The sequence below is a fragment of the Pleurodeles waltl genome, chromosome 7 (assembly GCF_031143425.1).
Source record: "Pleurodeles waltl isolate 20211129_DDA chromosome 7, aPleWal1.hap1.20221129, whole genome shotgun sequence".
In the NCBI taxonomy this organism is placed as follows: Eukaryota; Metazoa; Chordata; class Amphibia; order Caudata; family Salamandridae; genus Pleurodeles; species Pleurodeles waltl.
In genome coordinates this window covers 1,466,528,372-1,466,542,846 of record NC_090446.1, presented here as the reverse complement: position 1 = coordinate 1,466,542,846, position 14,475 = coordinate 1,466,528,372, and the positions used below count along the sequence as shown (strand labels likewise).

Below are 14,475 nucleotides of genomic sequence, written 5' to 3'. Positions count from 1 at the left end.
ACATATGAGGCAAAAATGAGAAAACATGTCCCTGCCTGCTATGGCAGGGTCTCACTGTGAACTAAGCCAGTGAAACTCGAAATGCTGAAGTTGTAATACTCGGCAATGGACAAAGGCGCTTCTTGCTCTGCACAATTATTTATTTTTTAATAGCAGTTTATGAGAAGCAGTTTACAGTCTGACCACTAGGTGGTGGCAGTTGCCACAACTTTAGACTCCGGGAATCAACCTAAAAATCCTCATATCACAGTTCTAGTAGAATGGCTTTGTTCTTGTCCTTCTAATTAAAAACAAACTGCAAATAGATTTGTATCAAAATGATGTTTATTTTTTTTACAATGTGTAACATTAGTTTAAACATTAAACAATTCATAGAAAGAATCTATGTACATGAAATCTTGTAATCAAAGAGCGTGTGTTTTCATGTTATATTCAGTATACAATTCAATAGAAAAGGTTATATGGTCCAATAATTCATGCTTCCTTGTACCGTACTGAGACAAGCACAGGCCTCAGTACTGAATGTGCTCAGACCTCTTAGGAAGAAAAGGAAAGCACTTTACCACCTCTTAGCTCACACAGCAAACGTTTAGATGATGGATAATATAAAATGTGTATATAGCGTTATCAAATGAGGAGGCTGAATCCAAACCTGTATCCTTCAGCTTACTCACACATCTTTGCTGCACGTGCATTAACCCAAGGAGCTATTTTACCAGCACAATAACAATATTGAAAATAACGTTGGAACGATTTCCAATACAGTGTGGGTTGTATAACCCAGTAAAAGCATGCATTGGTTGCGTAAAATATGAAAGGTTCTGATGAAGTGACTTGGATGGTCGTGGGTCTGGAGCAGCCATGGAGAAGATTGATTCTGAGAGGACATGTTCATGTCACAAAGTTTTGTATCATTCTGTACCAACAGCTACGTTATGGGCGGGTGGTTTATTAAATTGGCAAAGCGCCATAATTATGTTTGGTTCTTTGATAAATTTAGAATTGTGGCCAGACTCTACGGGACATTTATAGAGATTAGAAAATATTAACCAAAATACTTACATACGCAAATATGTGTTAATGGCGAAATTATGGCAAGGTATTTAAAGATCTGGACTAATCAAAGCAGCTCGTACATACTAAAATATAGTTCATATATGTGGTCAAATATTTAGGGATATTTTCAGGGATTTTAAAATATTAAGGAAAATAATTTGACACATTAGCCTGTTCGTCAATGTTGAACTCAAGACAAGGGCAAAGGACTGAAAAGTAGTAACTTTTCCAAGCATAGCGCACACTAATTAATAGGAGTTCCCAGATTGCCTGTACTCCTCATCTAACATCCCTAAGGTTCACGTAACTACAGTAACCCTCATCTTAGTGGGGTCTTGTGGACCCGAGATTCGTGTGTGGCCTGAATTCATCTCGGTTCCAGGCTTCATAGGAACGCGTGTCCTGTGGTTCGTCTAAGATACGGTTGCAAGCTGTTCTCTAAGGCAGGAAAGGGGAAAAGATTGTCAAACACAGCGCACATTCATGCTTTTATTCAGCATGTACAGTATTAAGGAAACATACTATGGTTAGTAATTATTTAAAGAAGATTTCTCATTCCCTCTCTCTTCCATCCACCAGGCAGAATGATGCCAGACACCTTATCTCATCTATAATTTGAGAGTTAAACTTCTTCTCATCAGTGCTTTTTGTGGAATATGGAGGCCTAGGCGTCCAGTGGCTGGTCCAGAGGACAATGGACCTAACTATAAGATGGGTGACTGATAGCCTGGGACCTTGTCTAGAGTGTGATTGATTCTAAGGGCCTGAACTCCTGAATGCCATGTCTCAAACGTCAATGGTTAAGACCTTGTATAGAAAATGGTTGGCTCAGATGGCCAGAAGCCATGTATACCATACTGAAAGCTTTGTTGATTAGACCCTTGTATAGAGAAAGGCTGACTCTGATGCCACAGGCCTTGTATACCCTATTGTAGAATTCAGTGATAAGGGCCCATATAATCAGGATTACTGCCTTGTATATGGTGGACTCTGATGGCCGGTAGACCTGCATACAGCCTCGCCACATCCAATGGCAAATGGTCCTGTGGTTTTGCACAGAGTAAGGTAGACCCGTATTGAATATAAATACGGTAGACTACAGTGGACAGACTCCTTATACACAAGACTTCCAACTTCATAGACCAGAACCTTGTACAAAGTAGGCGCGGCGCACATAGCTAACAGGCTTCTACACAGCACTGCTGACATCTTTGGCAATAGTCATGGACACATGAAGGTCACAGTCAAAGGCATGCAGTCTAAACTCATCTTGCCACTTTAAAGTTGCAGATTCGCAGGCAGCAATGAAGAAACAAAGACCGATGAAGATCCTTTAGTCCAAGAAGCAAAACTTAAGTCTCTGAGGAACATTTGTCCTTCTTAATGTGGTAGGCTGATGGTTCTTTCAAACTCAAAAGGAGGTATCAGGCTTCAATACCGGAGACATTGACCACAGTGCATCTTGCTGACTTTTCATTCTTTTTCCTAAAAGGAAGGGGAGATGCATATGTGTGAATCACTCTATTTCCTTCATCTAATTTTTCCTAGGGGTGGGCGTAACTTGCGTAGTTCCATCTCACGCAAAATTACCCAAAACGTCTGTGACATTACGTGAGAAGAGTGAACCTGCATTTAGGCTGTTTTTTAGTGCAAAAATGTTCCCTCTTGTACAAAAATGGATGCAAGGATACATATTAAGCTAAGAAAAATCATTAAATGCAACAGAACATGATAGTGAGACTTAGCCGCTGCTCACAACTCACTAAAAGTGCACTTGAGCCAGGATTTTCCCCCCAACATACTCCCGGCATTTAGCATTATTTTCTTAGTACAAAATGCACCCTTGTGTCAAAAATGGATATGAGGATGTCTTTTGCTCTAAGAATAGCACCAACAACACAAATTGCGAGGGTGAGCAGCCGCTCGCGCTCACTTAATGAGTCCTTGCTGTAAGATTTCCCCCCAAAAAGTAGTCTTACTTCTGCAAGTGGGCATAACTATTGATCATTTTGTGTCACAGAGTGATACAGAATTACTGAAATTACTCCAATCACTCTGGCGTAATTGAAACTCCCCAGGGCTAGTTTTACCCTTCCTGGAGCCTGGCTCCCGGTGGGGATGGAGATATGAATCCTTCTAATAAGACCTTTAGAGGTTTGGGCTTGTCGTGCACACAACGTGATTCGGCACAGAAGCCCCTTATTCCCGAGCCACTGGGAGAGTGAGGCAGTGGCTGAGAGCGTGGGATACCCCTGGCTCTGCCTTTGCGACCCCTGACCTCAGAAGTGGCAAAATCAGTGCCAGGAACACAGTGGCAGCTCGTCCTTATGGATGTCAGTTGGGGCACCTCACTCTTGTTTTCCTGCAATTTTTCCATTACATTAACAGTGAATAATGTTACATTGTTGACTATTGGTTTAAAAAATCATGGAGTAGAGTTAGCTGGAATCTGACCATGCCTGGCAGCTCAGTAACTAAAAAACTGCTTGCGGGAGAGAGTGATTTTATGTGAGAGTGTGTGTATAATGTGTATGTATACATGTGCATGTGAGTGAAAGCCAAGGTCAAAGGGCATGTGATGGCACTTCCGCTGCCCCTGGCATTCTGGTGTACTGACGCCCCAGGATTTATGTAATACCATTGTGCTGACTTTGGTATGGCCTCCCACTGTGGCAGGAAAGTATTTCCACCCAAGCCTTAGTAGAATGTATGTTAGAGGCAGTACAGCTGGTCTGCATCATTCATGAACGTGAGAGCTCCCTGTCCATTTGGCAGACTAACAGAGCCATGAGGACTGTACAGACCATGTGAGAGTTGGAACAGGGCAGCCTCGGAAGTGGTGGCAGCCTCAGGTCACGTCATGGAGAACCAGAGGTGATGGTGTAAGACCTCCTTGAATTTGTGATCTAAGTCCACAAGGATAAGATGCCTGTTGTCAAGACAATGGTCCCATTTGCTAGGGTGAGAAGATACATACTCTGTGTAGGACTGGTTGGGAATGACAGCATAGACCAATGGATAATGTTTCTACGGTCTGAATGGACTATGCAAGCTGTATTATGAGAACAGTTGGCCAGCAGACCCATTCTGAGTCTACAAAACCTGTTACCATGTGGTCTAAAAGTGTACAAGGTACAATGGGTTGGGTGCTGGCCACAGACTGAACAGTTTACCAGGTCTACAGGTAAATAATGGTCCTACCGCAGGATTCCCAGCCCACGGATGGCATCTTGAACACACATGGATTAGTTGTCACATTAGGGTGCCTCAGGAAAGCTTTCCTCCTTGTCCTTTACCCAGTGGGTTTTTAGACCAGGATAACATCTGTACATAACAGCTGTAAGTAGATCTCTAGTAATTCTCAGAAGTAGCAAGTGAGTGATTGCTGTGCTTTGAAAGTAGCAGAAACAGGGAGGGCGGAATAACCCAATGGGGAGAGCTAGGGGCCGCATGGAATAATCAGTGGGAGTAGCAACTGCCCAGTTAACTGGTGTCGCAAAGGAGGTCGGCTAGGGCGGTATCTTTATGTTAAGGAAGCCCTCTATACAGCCTAAGTGGTGGGAAGTGAAATAGTATTACATTTAGGCCAACACTCTCTCCGTCCTTTGGGGCTGAGACTGCAGCAGACTTCTAGCATTTAATAAGCCAGGTATGGCTTCTAGACAACTTCCCTCCTCCCGCTGTTAGAACTATTGTGATACTAATAGAGCTGTTGGTGTCATTCATCATTTGATATTGTAGTAGTAATGTAAATATTAAACAAGGTTGTAGTCTTCTAATCATGTGTATATGGCAAAAGATAGGGCCTGCTTACATACAGTATGATAACCGAGCAATATTTATTCCTGTCCCATCATAACCCTGTTGATTTGTCTCCTTGGATATTATTTTTCATTGTACAGCACTTCGCTGTCCTTGAGGGTGCGGATGCATTTTAGTAAATGTATAAATAAATATACATAACACTTAATGTCATAGGATAGCAGCTTTAAAGCTACTGGAATAGCTTATGTTGATTACTATTTGAGCTCTATGATTCTTCATTTTTCAACCTCAGAAGGATGAAAGTATGAGTTGACTTGCTATAACATAGAAACTACCCTGTCTCATGTGTATCACTAGGGATAAGACATCAGCACACGTTTTGATAAGAAGTTCATTGGTGTAACAACACCTCAGTTGGAGTCACAGCAGTACTGAGTACTACTCGACGTGGACTAGCTGTAGGCACCTACGTACAAGCGTTACCCTCTCAATGTGCAAGTAGTTACCTTACCTGTCTTCAAGGATATGACCTTTGCCTCCATGAGGGTGCTTCCCCAGAAAGTTCACTGCAAGGCACATCAGGACGCCGCAATTATTGGTGTAGTAGCAGGAGACGTCGACCGCCAGCAGCACCACGAGGAAGATGACCATCACGATGCCGACAATGCCACCTGCGCCAACACCCTTGGGCTGGACACTTCGCTGGACCTCTGTAGAGACAGATAAAAGTGGTAAGGAGGTTCACCTCCCTTGTCAAATTCCTGGTGACTGCAAGGGGTTCCACCTCCTGGTGTACAGAGAACTCTTGCTGAAAAGGGGACAAAATCACTGAGTTTAAGGGGAGAGAATTACTGAACCCTAAACCCTTCTGGTCTATGTGTAATGCTATGCACCACATGCAGCAGCCCCTTCCTCCTCTTTGTCAGTGTGGTCCCACCTGGTGGAGCAGGAAAGATGCTTGGCAGAAAGTTAGTTTACTTCTATGTCACAGGCAAAGGTGCAGGAAGAAACTTGATGGACCATAATTCTCTTCTGCTTCTAGGGTAGAGCATGAAGTGAGGGCCAAATTCAGTATGATAAATGAAATAATCAACCATGAAGGAAGGCCTTCTCTCACTACCTTACACCATATGATGAGGCGTAAAGTCAATGAACAATGTTGACCCTTCCTTCTCTATGTAATACAGGACAAAGTCAGCCAACAAGGAGGGTCTCTGTCTTTCCTCACTATATTACACCATGTGAGGAGGGGTAAAGTAAACGGATAATGAGACCATTCTTTCTTTATGTTGCTAGATAGGTTATCTGACAAACTACCTCATGTTCAGCCTGAAGGTAACTGGACATTTTCCAGCTTCTGGAGGAAACTCTAAATATCGAACAGAACCCTCTGGCTCAATTTCCACCACAATAGTATGCATTTGCTTGGGAGAAATTTAGCCCGTGGAGTGTACTCTGCGTTCAGAATTTCCTCCACAAATTGGATGAAATTGGGTTCCCTCCAAACTGTAAATATAGCCTGTCAGGATACATCAAAGGCTTGTTCAGCATGTTCATGTGATACATGTATCTTCCTCGGGCTGGTGTTCTGGATTGACTTTGTTTAGACTAAGGCCCTGATTTAACTCTTGGCAGAGGGGAATAGTCTCTCACAAACATGACGGATATCCCGTCCGTCCTATTACGATCCCATGATACCCTATGGGGATCGTAAGACAGCGGACGGGATATCCGTCACATTTGTGACTGAGTATTCCCTAAGCCAAGATATAAATTAGGCCCTAAATACAGAGTCAAAAATACTACATGAACAAAATGTAGTGTGAAGATTATCAAGGACAAATATATTGTGAAAGGAAATTTCTATGGAAAAACAAAGTTTTACTATACTTAACTCCACCCATATGAACCTAGATTATTTAGGTATAGATGTGGAGTAAGAATAGCAAATCTACACTTGCCTATTTGCACTTAGCATCTCTACTTTTGTCCTCAATATGTCTGACATGATATTCTGTACACACAATATATTTGTCATCAATATTCTATCAGACAACCATATGTGATAAGCTTACTCATTGATACTCGGGTGGACTGCTGCAGACATATCCTCTGTTAAGCCATGAAAAAGGGGTAGGGGAATCAATAACAGTGATGGCTTTGTAACTCTATATTACAATATGAGGACAGAGATAAAATGGGTTACATAGAGCTTGGCGCACAAGGTAAATGCTCCAAATTTTGCAGGTGTCCTGTCTGCCTTATTTAGACTATGTACCCATATACACTAATTTGTGACAGATATCCCACATCTAAAAAAAACTTTATATAACCCTCCCCCCCCCCCGGAGTCAAAGAACAATCACAACCTTATGTATCTCTCCTATTACACCTTGGTTTGGTACAGACCCCTTAGACTATGAGATATGTCCATCAGCTGATTACACCAGGAGGAGAAAGGCAGTCAATTAACCAGGATTACTCTTTGCCTCTATTATTCCTTATTATTCTTTGTATGTCGGACTCCATTTCCTGCATGGATGTGGTCAACATAGACAGGAACAAGACTTACCACGGTTTTGGTCAGCAAGGTTTACCCTTCACCCTGCTCATTTTACTAGTGAATGACCTTACTTACTTCCCTACTTACTGTGTCATCTCATAGCCTTGAAAAAGTCACCTGTTGTGACGAAACACATATTGGCTGTGGATATGGAACTATGCTCAACTGACTACTTGGCTGTATTTATGGATCAATGCTCAACCGATCTCTTGATGCCCTTGGCTACTAATTAAAGGAACCAACTACACCCAACTCAACTGGAGGACATCGTTATTATAAACATTGTTTTAAGTGCTGCGGCTTCTGTGCTATATTATTCGTTAATATGCAGGCTGTCTTGGGTAATGAAATAAATCGCTCTGTATTATGCATGCTGTGGGACAGACTCCAAAGACAACCAGACCCAACTATATCCAAGCTACCTCACTTTATGGGGGCAACCTCAAAGGATCATGCCTCGCTTTATTGTCTGTTTTGAAGAACAGTGCGTTACTATTCTACTTATGTTAAAACATCAGGATGTTCGGAATCAATTGCCCCATAGCCCCTTCAATATCAGTATTACCCCGCGTGGTGAAGATCAGATTTAATTAACCAGAAGTTACCTCGATCTCGTGCTGAACCAGGCACGGCGGAAACAGGCTAGGTAGATTTGGAGGCTCTTCTGGGATGCTGACATTGTTTGCTAGATTAAAGCTATTCACAGGGTCGACTATGGGGCTGCATTTAAACACCTTGTAGGATGGCATCAAAGACTGCAGATGTAGTTGTTATTCTACCAGTTCTTGCACAGTCATTCTTACCCAGAACCTCAAGAGTGATGGTGGCCACGTCCTGGCGTAATTTGTTGCGCGCTGTGCAGGTGTAGTTTCCTTCATCAGCTTTCTCCACGTTCTGGACCTGCAGCTCACTTGCATCCGTATTAAAGGCATACTTCCCATCTACAGCACTCACAGGACTGCCGGCCCTGAAACAAGCATGAAAGCCTTAATTTCCGCTCCAAAGGGATCTGGATCTCTTAATACTGGTTTCATGTCATAAATTGCAAAAGGCACTGATGTCCTCCCGATAAGTTTGTTCACAGGCCCTTCTTCCCTAATAGTCACATGACATATGTACCTAACTCATGCCAATTTCCTACATATAGAATCAAAGCCAAGAAGATTTACCCCCTGATTTAGAGACGGTCAGTTTGAATAATCCTTCTCAAAAAGAAGTAACAATTTCTCAGTGCCCATCCAGCTGCTCTCCATCTGTATATCCTGGTGTTAGTTGGGGGGACACTCACTGCCAGAGCCTCCTCTAGGCATGTCATTGGGTCTCTCATGGAGTGGTGGCCAAGTCATGGCTGGCATGCTGTTAACAGAATTCCCTAATCAAATATCTCAAAATCCTTTACGGTTATTCACAATATGAATGGCAAAAGAGTTTAAACATGGTAAAACAGAACCAGTACCAGTCTTCAAACCAGGAATTAACTCATTTACGGGTGGCTGAGGGATTCATTGAATTAGGATGGAAGGGGGCTGGTCATTTAACTAGCTTTAATTAGGGTCCATGGCAGGCTTGCGAAGCCATCGAAAGGGTTAACTCAGTAAGAAAGCGGCATAGTGCTCGACAGAGCATAGTGAACAATGCCAGACCTCAGCACTTTTGGGAAGAATTCTGATTGGTTCAGAAGCTGATCTTGATGCATGCCTTAGTAAACAAAACTTTGCTCACCTGCTCCATGTGATCTGGGGCTTGGGGTGTCCAGCAACCAGGCAGATCAGGGATGCAGTGCTGTTGGTTCCTCCCATGGCCGTCGTTGAGTTGTTTTTGAAGTGGGCGCTTGCGGGAACTAGGGGCATATACAAAATGACCAGACATCACTTTTACATAAACTGTCAAAAACACAACTTCTTATATGCACGTGTTGGTGGGATTATGTGCATTTAACAGAAGATGTTAGAAGGTGTACCCACCCATATCATTGCTGGCCATAATCATTCTCTGGCATGTTCTGTTCTGCAGACCCCAGTCTTCTAATTTCCCAGCCTTGTGTAGTTTTGCAGACAAAAATCTATAAATTTCCTAGTGCTATGGAATTCTGCACACATTTTTCTGTTTCTCTGTCTCACACAATGTCGTATGAAATTCTGAACACCCTAGATCGACTGCTCCTCTATCTTGCACAGGCGACACTTGGTTCCTTGGTTTACTACTCCTGTCTATCCAGTTTTGCTACCCAGTGTAATTGTTCAGGTCCTGGTCTGGCAGCTTCTTTGTCCCATACTCAGCCGTCATTGGTTTACCAGTTTCTCTGTCATGGGCAATACTAAAGACCACAGTATATCAGGGTTTAAGTCCTAAGTATTTTTGCAGCCATTGCATTTCTTAGTTCTCTGCCTCTTGCAATTCTCCAGAACCTGCTTTCCCAGTTTCTCTGATCCTTGTAATTTTTCAGACAATGGTTTCACTGTTTGTCGGTTCCTGTTTCAGAAACAGCACTTTCTAATTCTAGCCTGTTTCTCTGTCCATGATAGTCCTTTAGACTCTGGTTAATTATTTTGCCATCCTTTAAAATTCTTCAGACATTGCAGCATTGATCTCTCTACCCCTCATTATCCTTCAGACACCGGCTCATCTGCCTGTCAGTCCCTTATAATTTTAAAGGCACATGAGTATCAAGCCTCTCCCTCCTTTATAATTCTCCAGACACTGGTTCATCCTGTTTGTCAGTCCCTTTTAATTCTTCAGACACTGGAGTATCAGTTTCTCTGTCTCTTATAATTCTTCAGACACTGGAGTATCAGTTTCTCTGATTCTTATAATTCTTCGTACACTGGAGTATCAATTTCTCTGTCTCTTATAATATTTCAGACACTGGAGTAACACTGTCTCTGTCTCTTATAATTCTTCGGAAAATGGAGTATCAGTTTCTCTGTCTCATATCATCCTTCAGACACTAGAGTATACGTGTCTCTGTCTTCTATGTTTCTTCCAGTGCTGGAGTAACAGTTTCTCTGTCTCTGATAATTCTTCAGAAACTGGAGTATCAGTTTCTCTGTCTCTTATAATTCTTCAGACACTGGAGTATTAGTTTGTCTCTTATAATTCTTCAGACACTGGAGTATTAGTCTATTTGTCTCTTATAGTTCTTAAGACATGACACAGGAGTATTAGTTTCCCTGTCTTTTATAATTCTTCAGACACTGGAGTATCAGTTTCCCTGTCTCTTATAATTCTTCAGACACTGGAGTATCAGTTTCTCTGTCTCTTATAACTCTTCAGACACTGGAGTACTAGTTTGCCTGTCTCTTATAATTCTTCAGACACTGGAGCATCAGTTTCTCTTATAATTCTTCAGACACTGGAGTATTAGTTTGCCTGCCTCTTATAATTCTTCAGACTCTGGAGTATGTCTATCTGTCTCTTATAGTTCTTAAGACACGACACAGGAGTATTAGTTCCCCTGTCTCATATAATTCTTTAGACACTGGAGTAACAGTTTATCTGCCTCTTATAATTCTTCACACACTGGAGTAACTGTTTATCCATCTTATATTTCCTCAGACACTGGAGTATCAGACTCTCTATCCCATATCATGTTTTAGACACTGATTGATGCGTTCGGTGGTCCCTTATAATTCTTCAGGCACTGGAGTATAAATCTCTCTCTTATAATTCTAAAGACACTGTTCATCAGTTTGCCAGTCCTTTATAATTCTTTAGACACTTGAGTATCAGCTTCTTTGTCTCTTATGATTCTTCAGACACCGACCTATCAGTGTCTTTTTCCCTTATAGTCCTTCACCTACTGGTTCATTCATTTGTCAGGATCCTGCATGCCTTTTGTTTGCTAGTGATGCGTTCTCGTTCATTTTTCACACAGACTCCCACCCAATTGTAATATAAGTGAAACTCATAATTCTTGTGATTATTATGCATGTTATATATGGAGAAAAAAATCATGCAATTTCGCTCACCCCTACATACAGAGTAACAATATTCAAGAGTTGCAGGGGCCAGACATACCATTTACTGAGAGGGTGAAGGTTTTCTGGTCCACCTCATTCCTGGATTCTATGCTGGCTCTGCAGCTGTACAGTCCAGCATCAGAGGTCTGCACTTTACTGATCTGCAAGTTCCCATTCCTGACAGAGACGCGGGCTGCGAGAGATGGGTGCAGAAGAAACAGTGACACATGTTACCAAAGCATGAAAACAATGAAGTGGCCACTGTAACAGTATAAACATACCACTGTCTAGAGGTGCAGTGTGAACAGGTCACAGGCAGAATATACAATATAAACATACCATGAGCTAACGATTCAACTGCAATGGGCCACATAATGCAAATACAGTATAAACCAGCCATGGGGTAATGAAACAGAAAAATCAAGCTACACCCACTAGATCCATTATAACACACCATGGTGTTGCGGTACAGTAAACCATAAGCAAAGACTGGAGATCCTTCGAAAACAGGATACAGCCTAAACAGGCATTGTAAACAAGCCACATCATGGAAATTAAATATACTAGGGCCACAATCTGGAGTTACAGTAGATGACAGGAGTTGAAGATACATTTTTTTATCTATTTTTAAACAGACCACAGGCTGAGGATAGAGTATACATAGGCCATAGCATGGATATATATATACTACAAACAACCCGAAGCTGCAGGTGTGAAACCTGTCACAGGTTTGATATAGCATAAAACAGACCACAGGTTGGAGTTTACAGTATTGTCAGACCACAGAATGGAAATACATTATCAACAGATCGTTGGTTGTGAATGCTGGACAGGGTCTGTGCCAGTCGCGGCTCCTCCGCTATGGTGGAGGAGCACAGCTCTCCCCCTCAGTGCGCATGTATGTTTGGTCAGCTGTCTCGGACTGGCCTCACATATATACGCAGTAGGCTCTCTCCAGCCCAGCAACACAGCTGCCGGGCTGGAGAGAGCCTGCACAGGCTCCCAGTCTGCCTGGGAGCGCCCTGGCTGGGCGCTCCCAGCCAATCCGAACGCTGCTTTGAGCAGCGTCAGGATTGGCTGCAGGAGCCCTGTGCCTGCAGTGCAGGAGAGGAGTGGCGCGGTGGCGGTGGCGGCATCGGAGAAACAGGAAGATGATTTTTTTATTTAAAAAAAAAATTATTTACACCTCCCCAACTGCACCCTCCTGCACCGCCCCACCCCAACAAAGTCCTGCAAGCCGTTCAAGGTCTGTGCATATTGCAGAAATTGGCTCAGAGATTCAATAAAAATAGATTTTGGGCTGAAGATGCGGTTCTGCAACCAACTAGAGACGTCCCCATGAGGTCAACCGATTTACTGCTAGTTCAGGAAAGGCCTAAACACCCATATCTCAAGCACACCAATGAATGACTGGGACAAGTTCCCCTTCTCAGGGACCAAACCCACCATGACCAGCAAGGACATGCTGCACCAAAACCCAAAATGTCAACGAATTCTGGTAGAAAACCATTGATACTTAGAGGACTGAACTGCAATTCGGAAGGTACTCCCACAACACGCCTCTTCTAAATTGTGAATCAGTATCAATTTCAAAACCCATTTTAGGCGTCTGTAAAACTTTTCTGACTCCCCAAAAAGGGTTTAGAACATACAAAATAAGTTTTTAGATGCCGCAAACCCTCTGATTTTGCGAATCAAGTGTTTCGGACAACTTAAAAAAATTATTGGATCTGGCCCCTTGTCTCTAACTTTGCAAAAACACACAAAACAATTGATTTAAATCTATTTCCACCATCGTATTTGAAGTTTGTGGAACTGAACATATCAAGAGAGAAATCGTTTTCAGATTGCAGTAGCATCCAGAGAATGGCAGCAATGGCAACAGGGAGAAGAGGCCTCTCAAGTGCCTTACAGCACAGCACACACCTGCAAGGTAGGGAGTTCAGACATGTGTATAGCTACCTCGGTGTACTGGGCATGAGGATAGCCATACGGGCTTAAAATAAAGCAGAATCCAACAACACTGGGCATTAAGTGGTCAGGCTGCAGTCATATGCAATTCCATCGAATTATTGTAACAGAGTGGCCTGGAAAACAGAGGATGAAGAACTCTACTAGCTGGTGCAAGAGTACTTTGTGAATAGAAGGTAACAATTACCCATTTACCTCACCAGGACAATCAGTAACTCCTTACTTCATTATAGTGAATCAGCCAGCAATAACTACAGCGCAGCGATTACCAACCTGTGGTCCAGGGACCCCTGGGGGTCCACAAAGTCTCTTTAGGGGGTTCGTGATTGCTTAGAAAATTAGCTAATATTAACAGATTAAATAAAGCGTATATACATAAAGTGGCTAAATGTACAAATGAATATTTTAAAACGTACTGTAAATGTCAAGGACTTTGAAACTAGAGACTAAAAATTAAATTAGGATTCTCAGATTGATTCATGGGAGCAGTGAAGGAGCATCAAAAAGAATATAGTATGGACGATGTGTGGCTTCACTGAATTAAGAAAGGCTCCAAACTTCCTATTAAAATTAAATTTTGTATTTTTTTATTTTATTTGTTTGCAAATTAAATCAAATGTGTTATCATTTGTGTATGTGTTTGATGGAATGCCGGACTCTGTATTTTTTGTATATTATTTTGCAGTTCAAATCATTGACAATATTTAAGCTTGGGTCCACAGCTTTCAGTAATGACTCAGTGGGGGGGGTCCCTGGTTTCCAGTAATGACTCAGTGGGGGTCCCCGGGTTCCAGTAATGATAAAGTGGAGAAGTCAAGGGTTGGGAACCACTGCCAGAGTGGAAGTAGAAAGGGAGAGAATACAATCAGCATTACTTACAGGTGAAAGAGCAAAAGGCAGTAATGAAGAAGTGATGACATTTCAGAAGGGTGAAGGAAACATGATAAACCGAGGAGAGGGGTGAGGAAGGTATAGAGCAATGACGAGATAGATGAGAGGTGAGGGCGCAGAGTATTGCCCTTAAACGCAACCCACGCTTTCTATGTAAACCTGCAACGCACTCCTTCAGGGCCCATCTGTAGATCATCCATTGTGATGTCGCTTAGCAATTCACACCTTCCATGTCTCTACATCTCTATAAAATGCACCCAGTCTGTGTCA

General features: G+C 42.5%; 1 protein-coding gene across 1 annotated transcript in view; it reads right to left on the bottom strand.

Annotated features, from left to right (window-relative positions):
* Positions 1–306: 306 nt before the first annotated feature.
* LOC138246507 (neural cell adhesion molecule 1-like) overlaps positions 307–14,475 on the bottom strand; it is a 115,655-nt gene continuing 101,486 nt past the window's right edge. The window contains exons 7-11 of the mRNA XM_069201158.1: positions 11,402–11,536; positions 9,107–9,224; positions 8,188–8,351; positions 5,333–5,531; positions 307–2,541 (exon numbers count right to left, since the gene is read on the bottom strand). Of these exons, the coding sequence (XP_069057259.1) occupies positions 2,481–2,541; positions 5,333–5,531; positions 8,188–8,351; positions 9,107–9,224; positions 11,402–11,536 (677 nt within the window). The 3' untranslated portion in view covers positions 307–2,480. The remainder of the gene's footprint in view (positions 2,542–5,332; positions 5,532–8,187; positions 8,352–9,106; positions 9,225–11,401; positions 11,537–14,475) is intronic.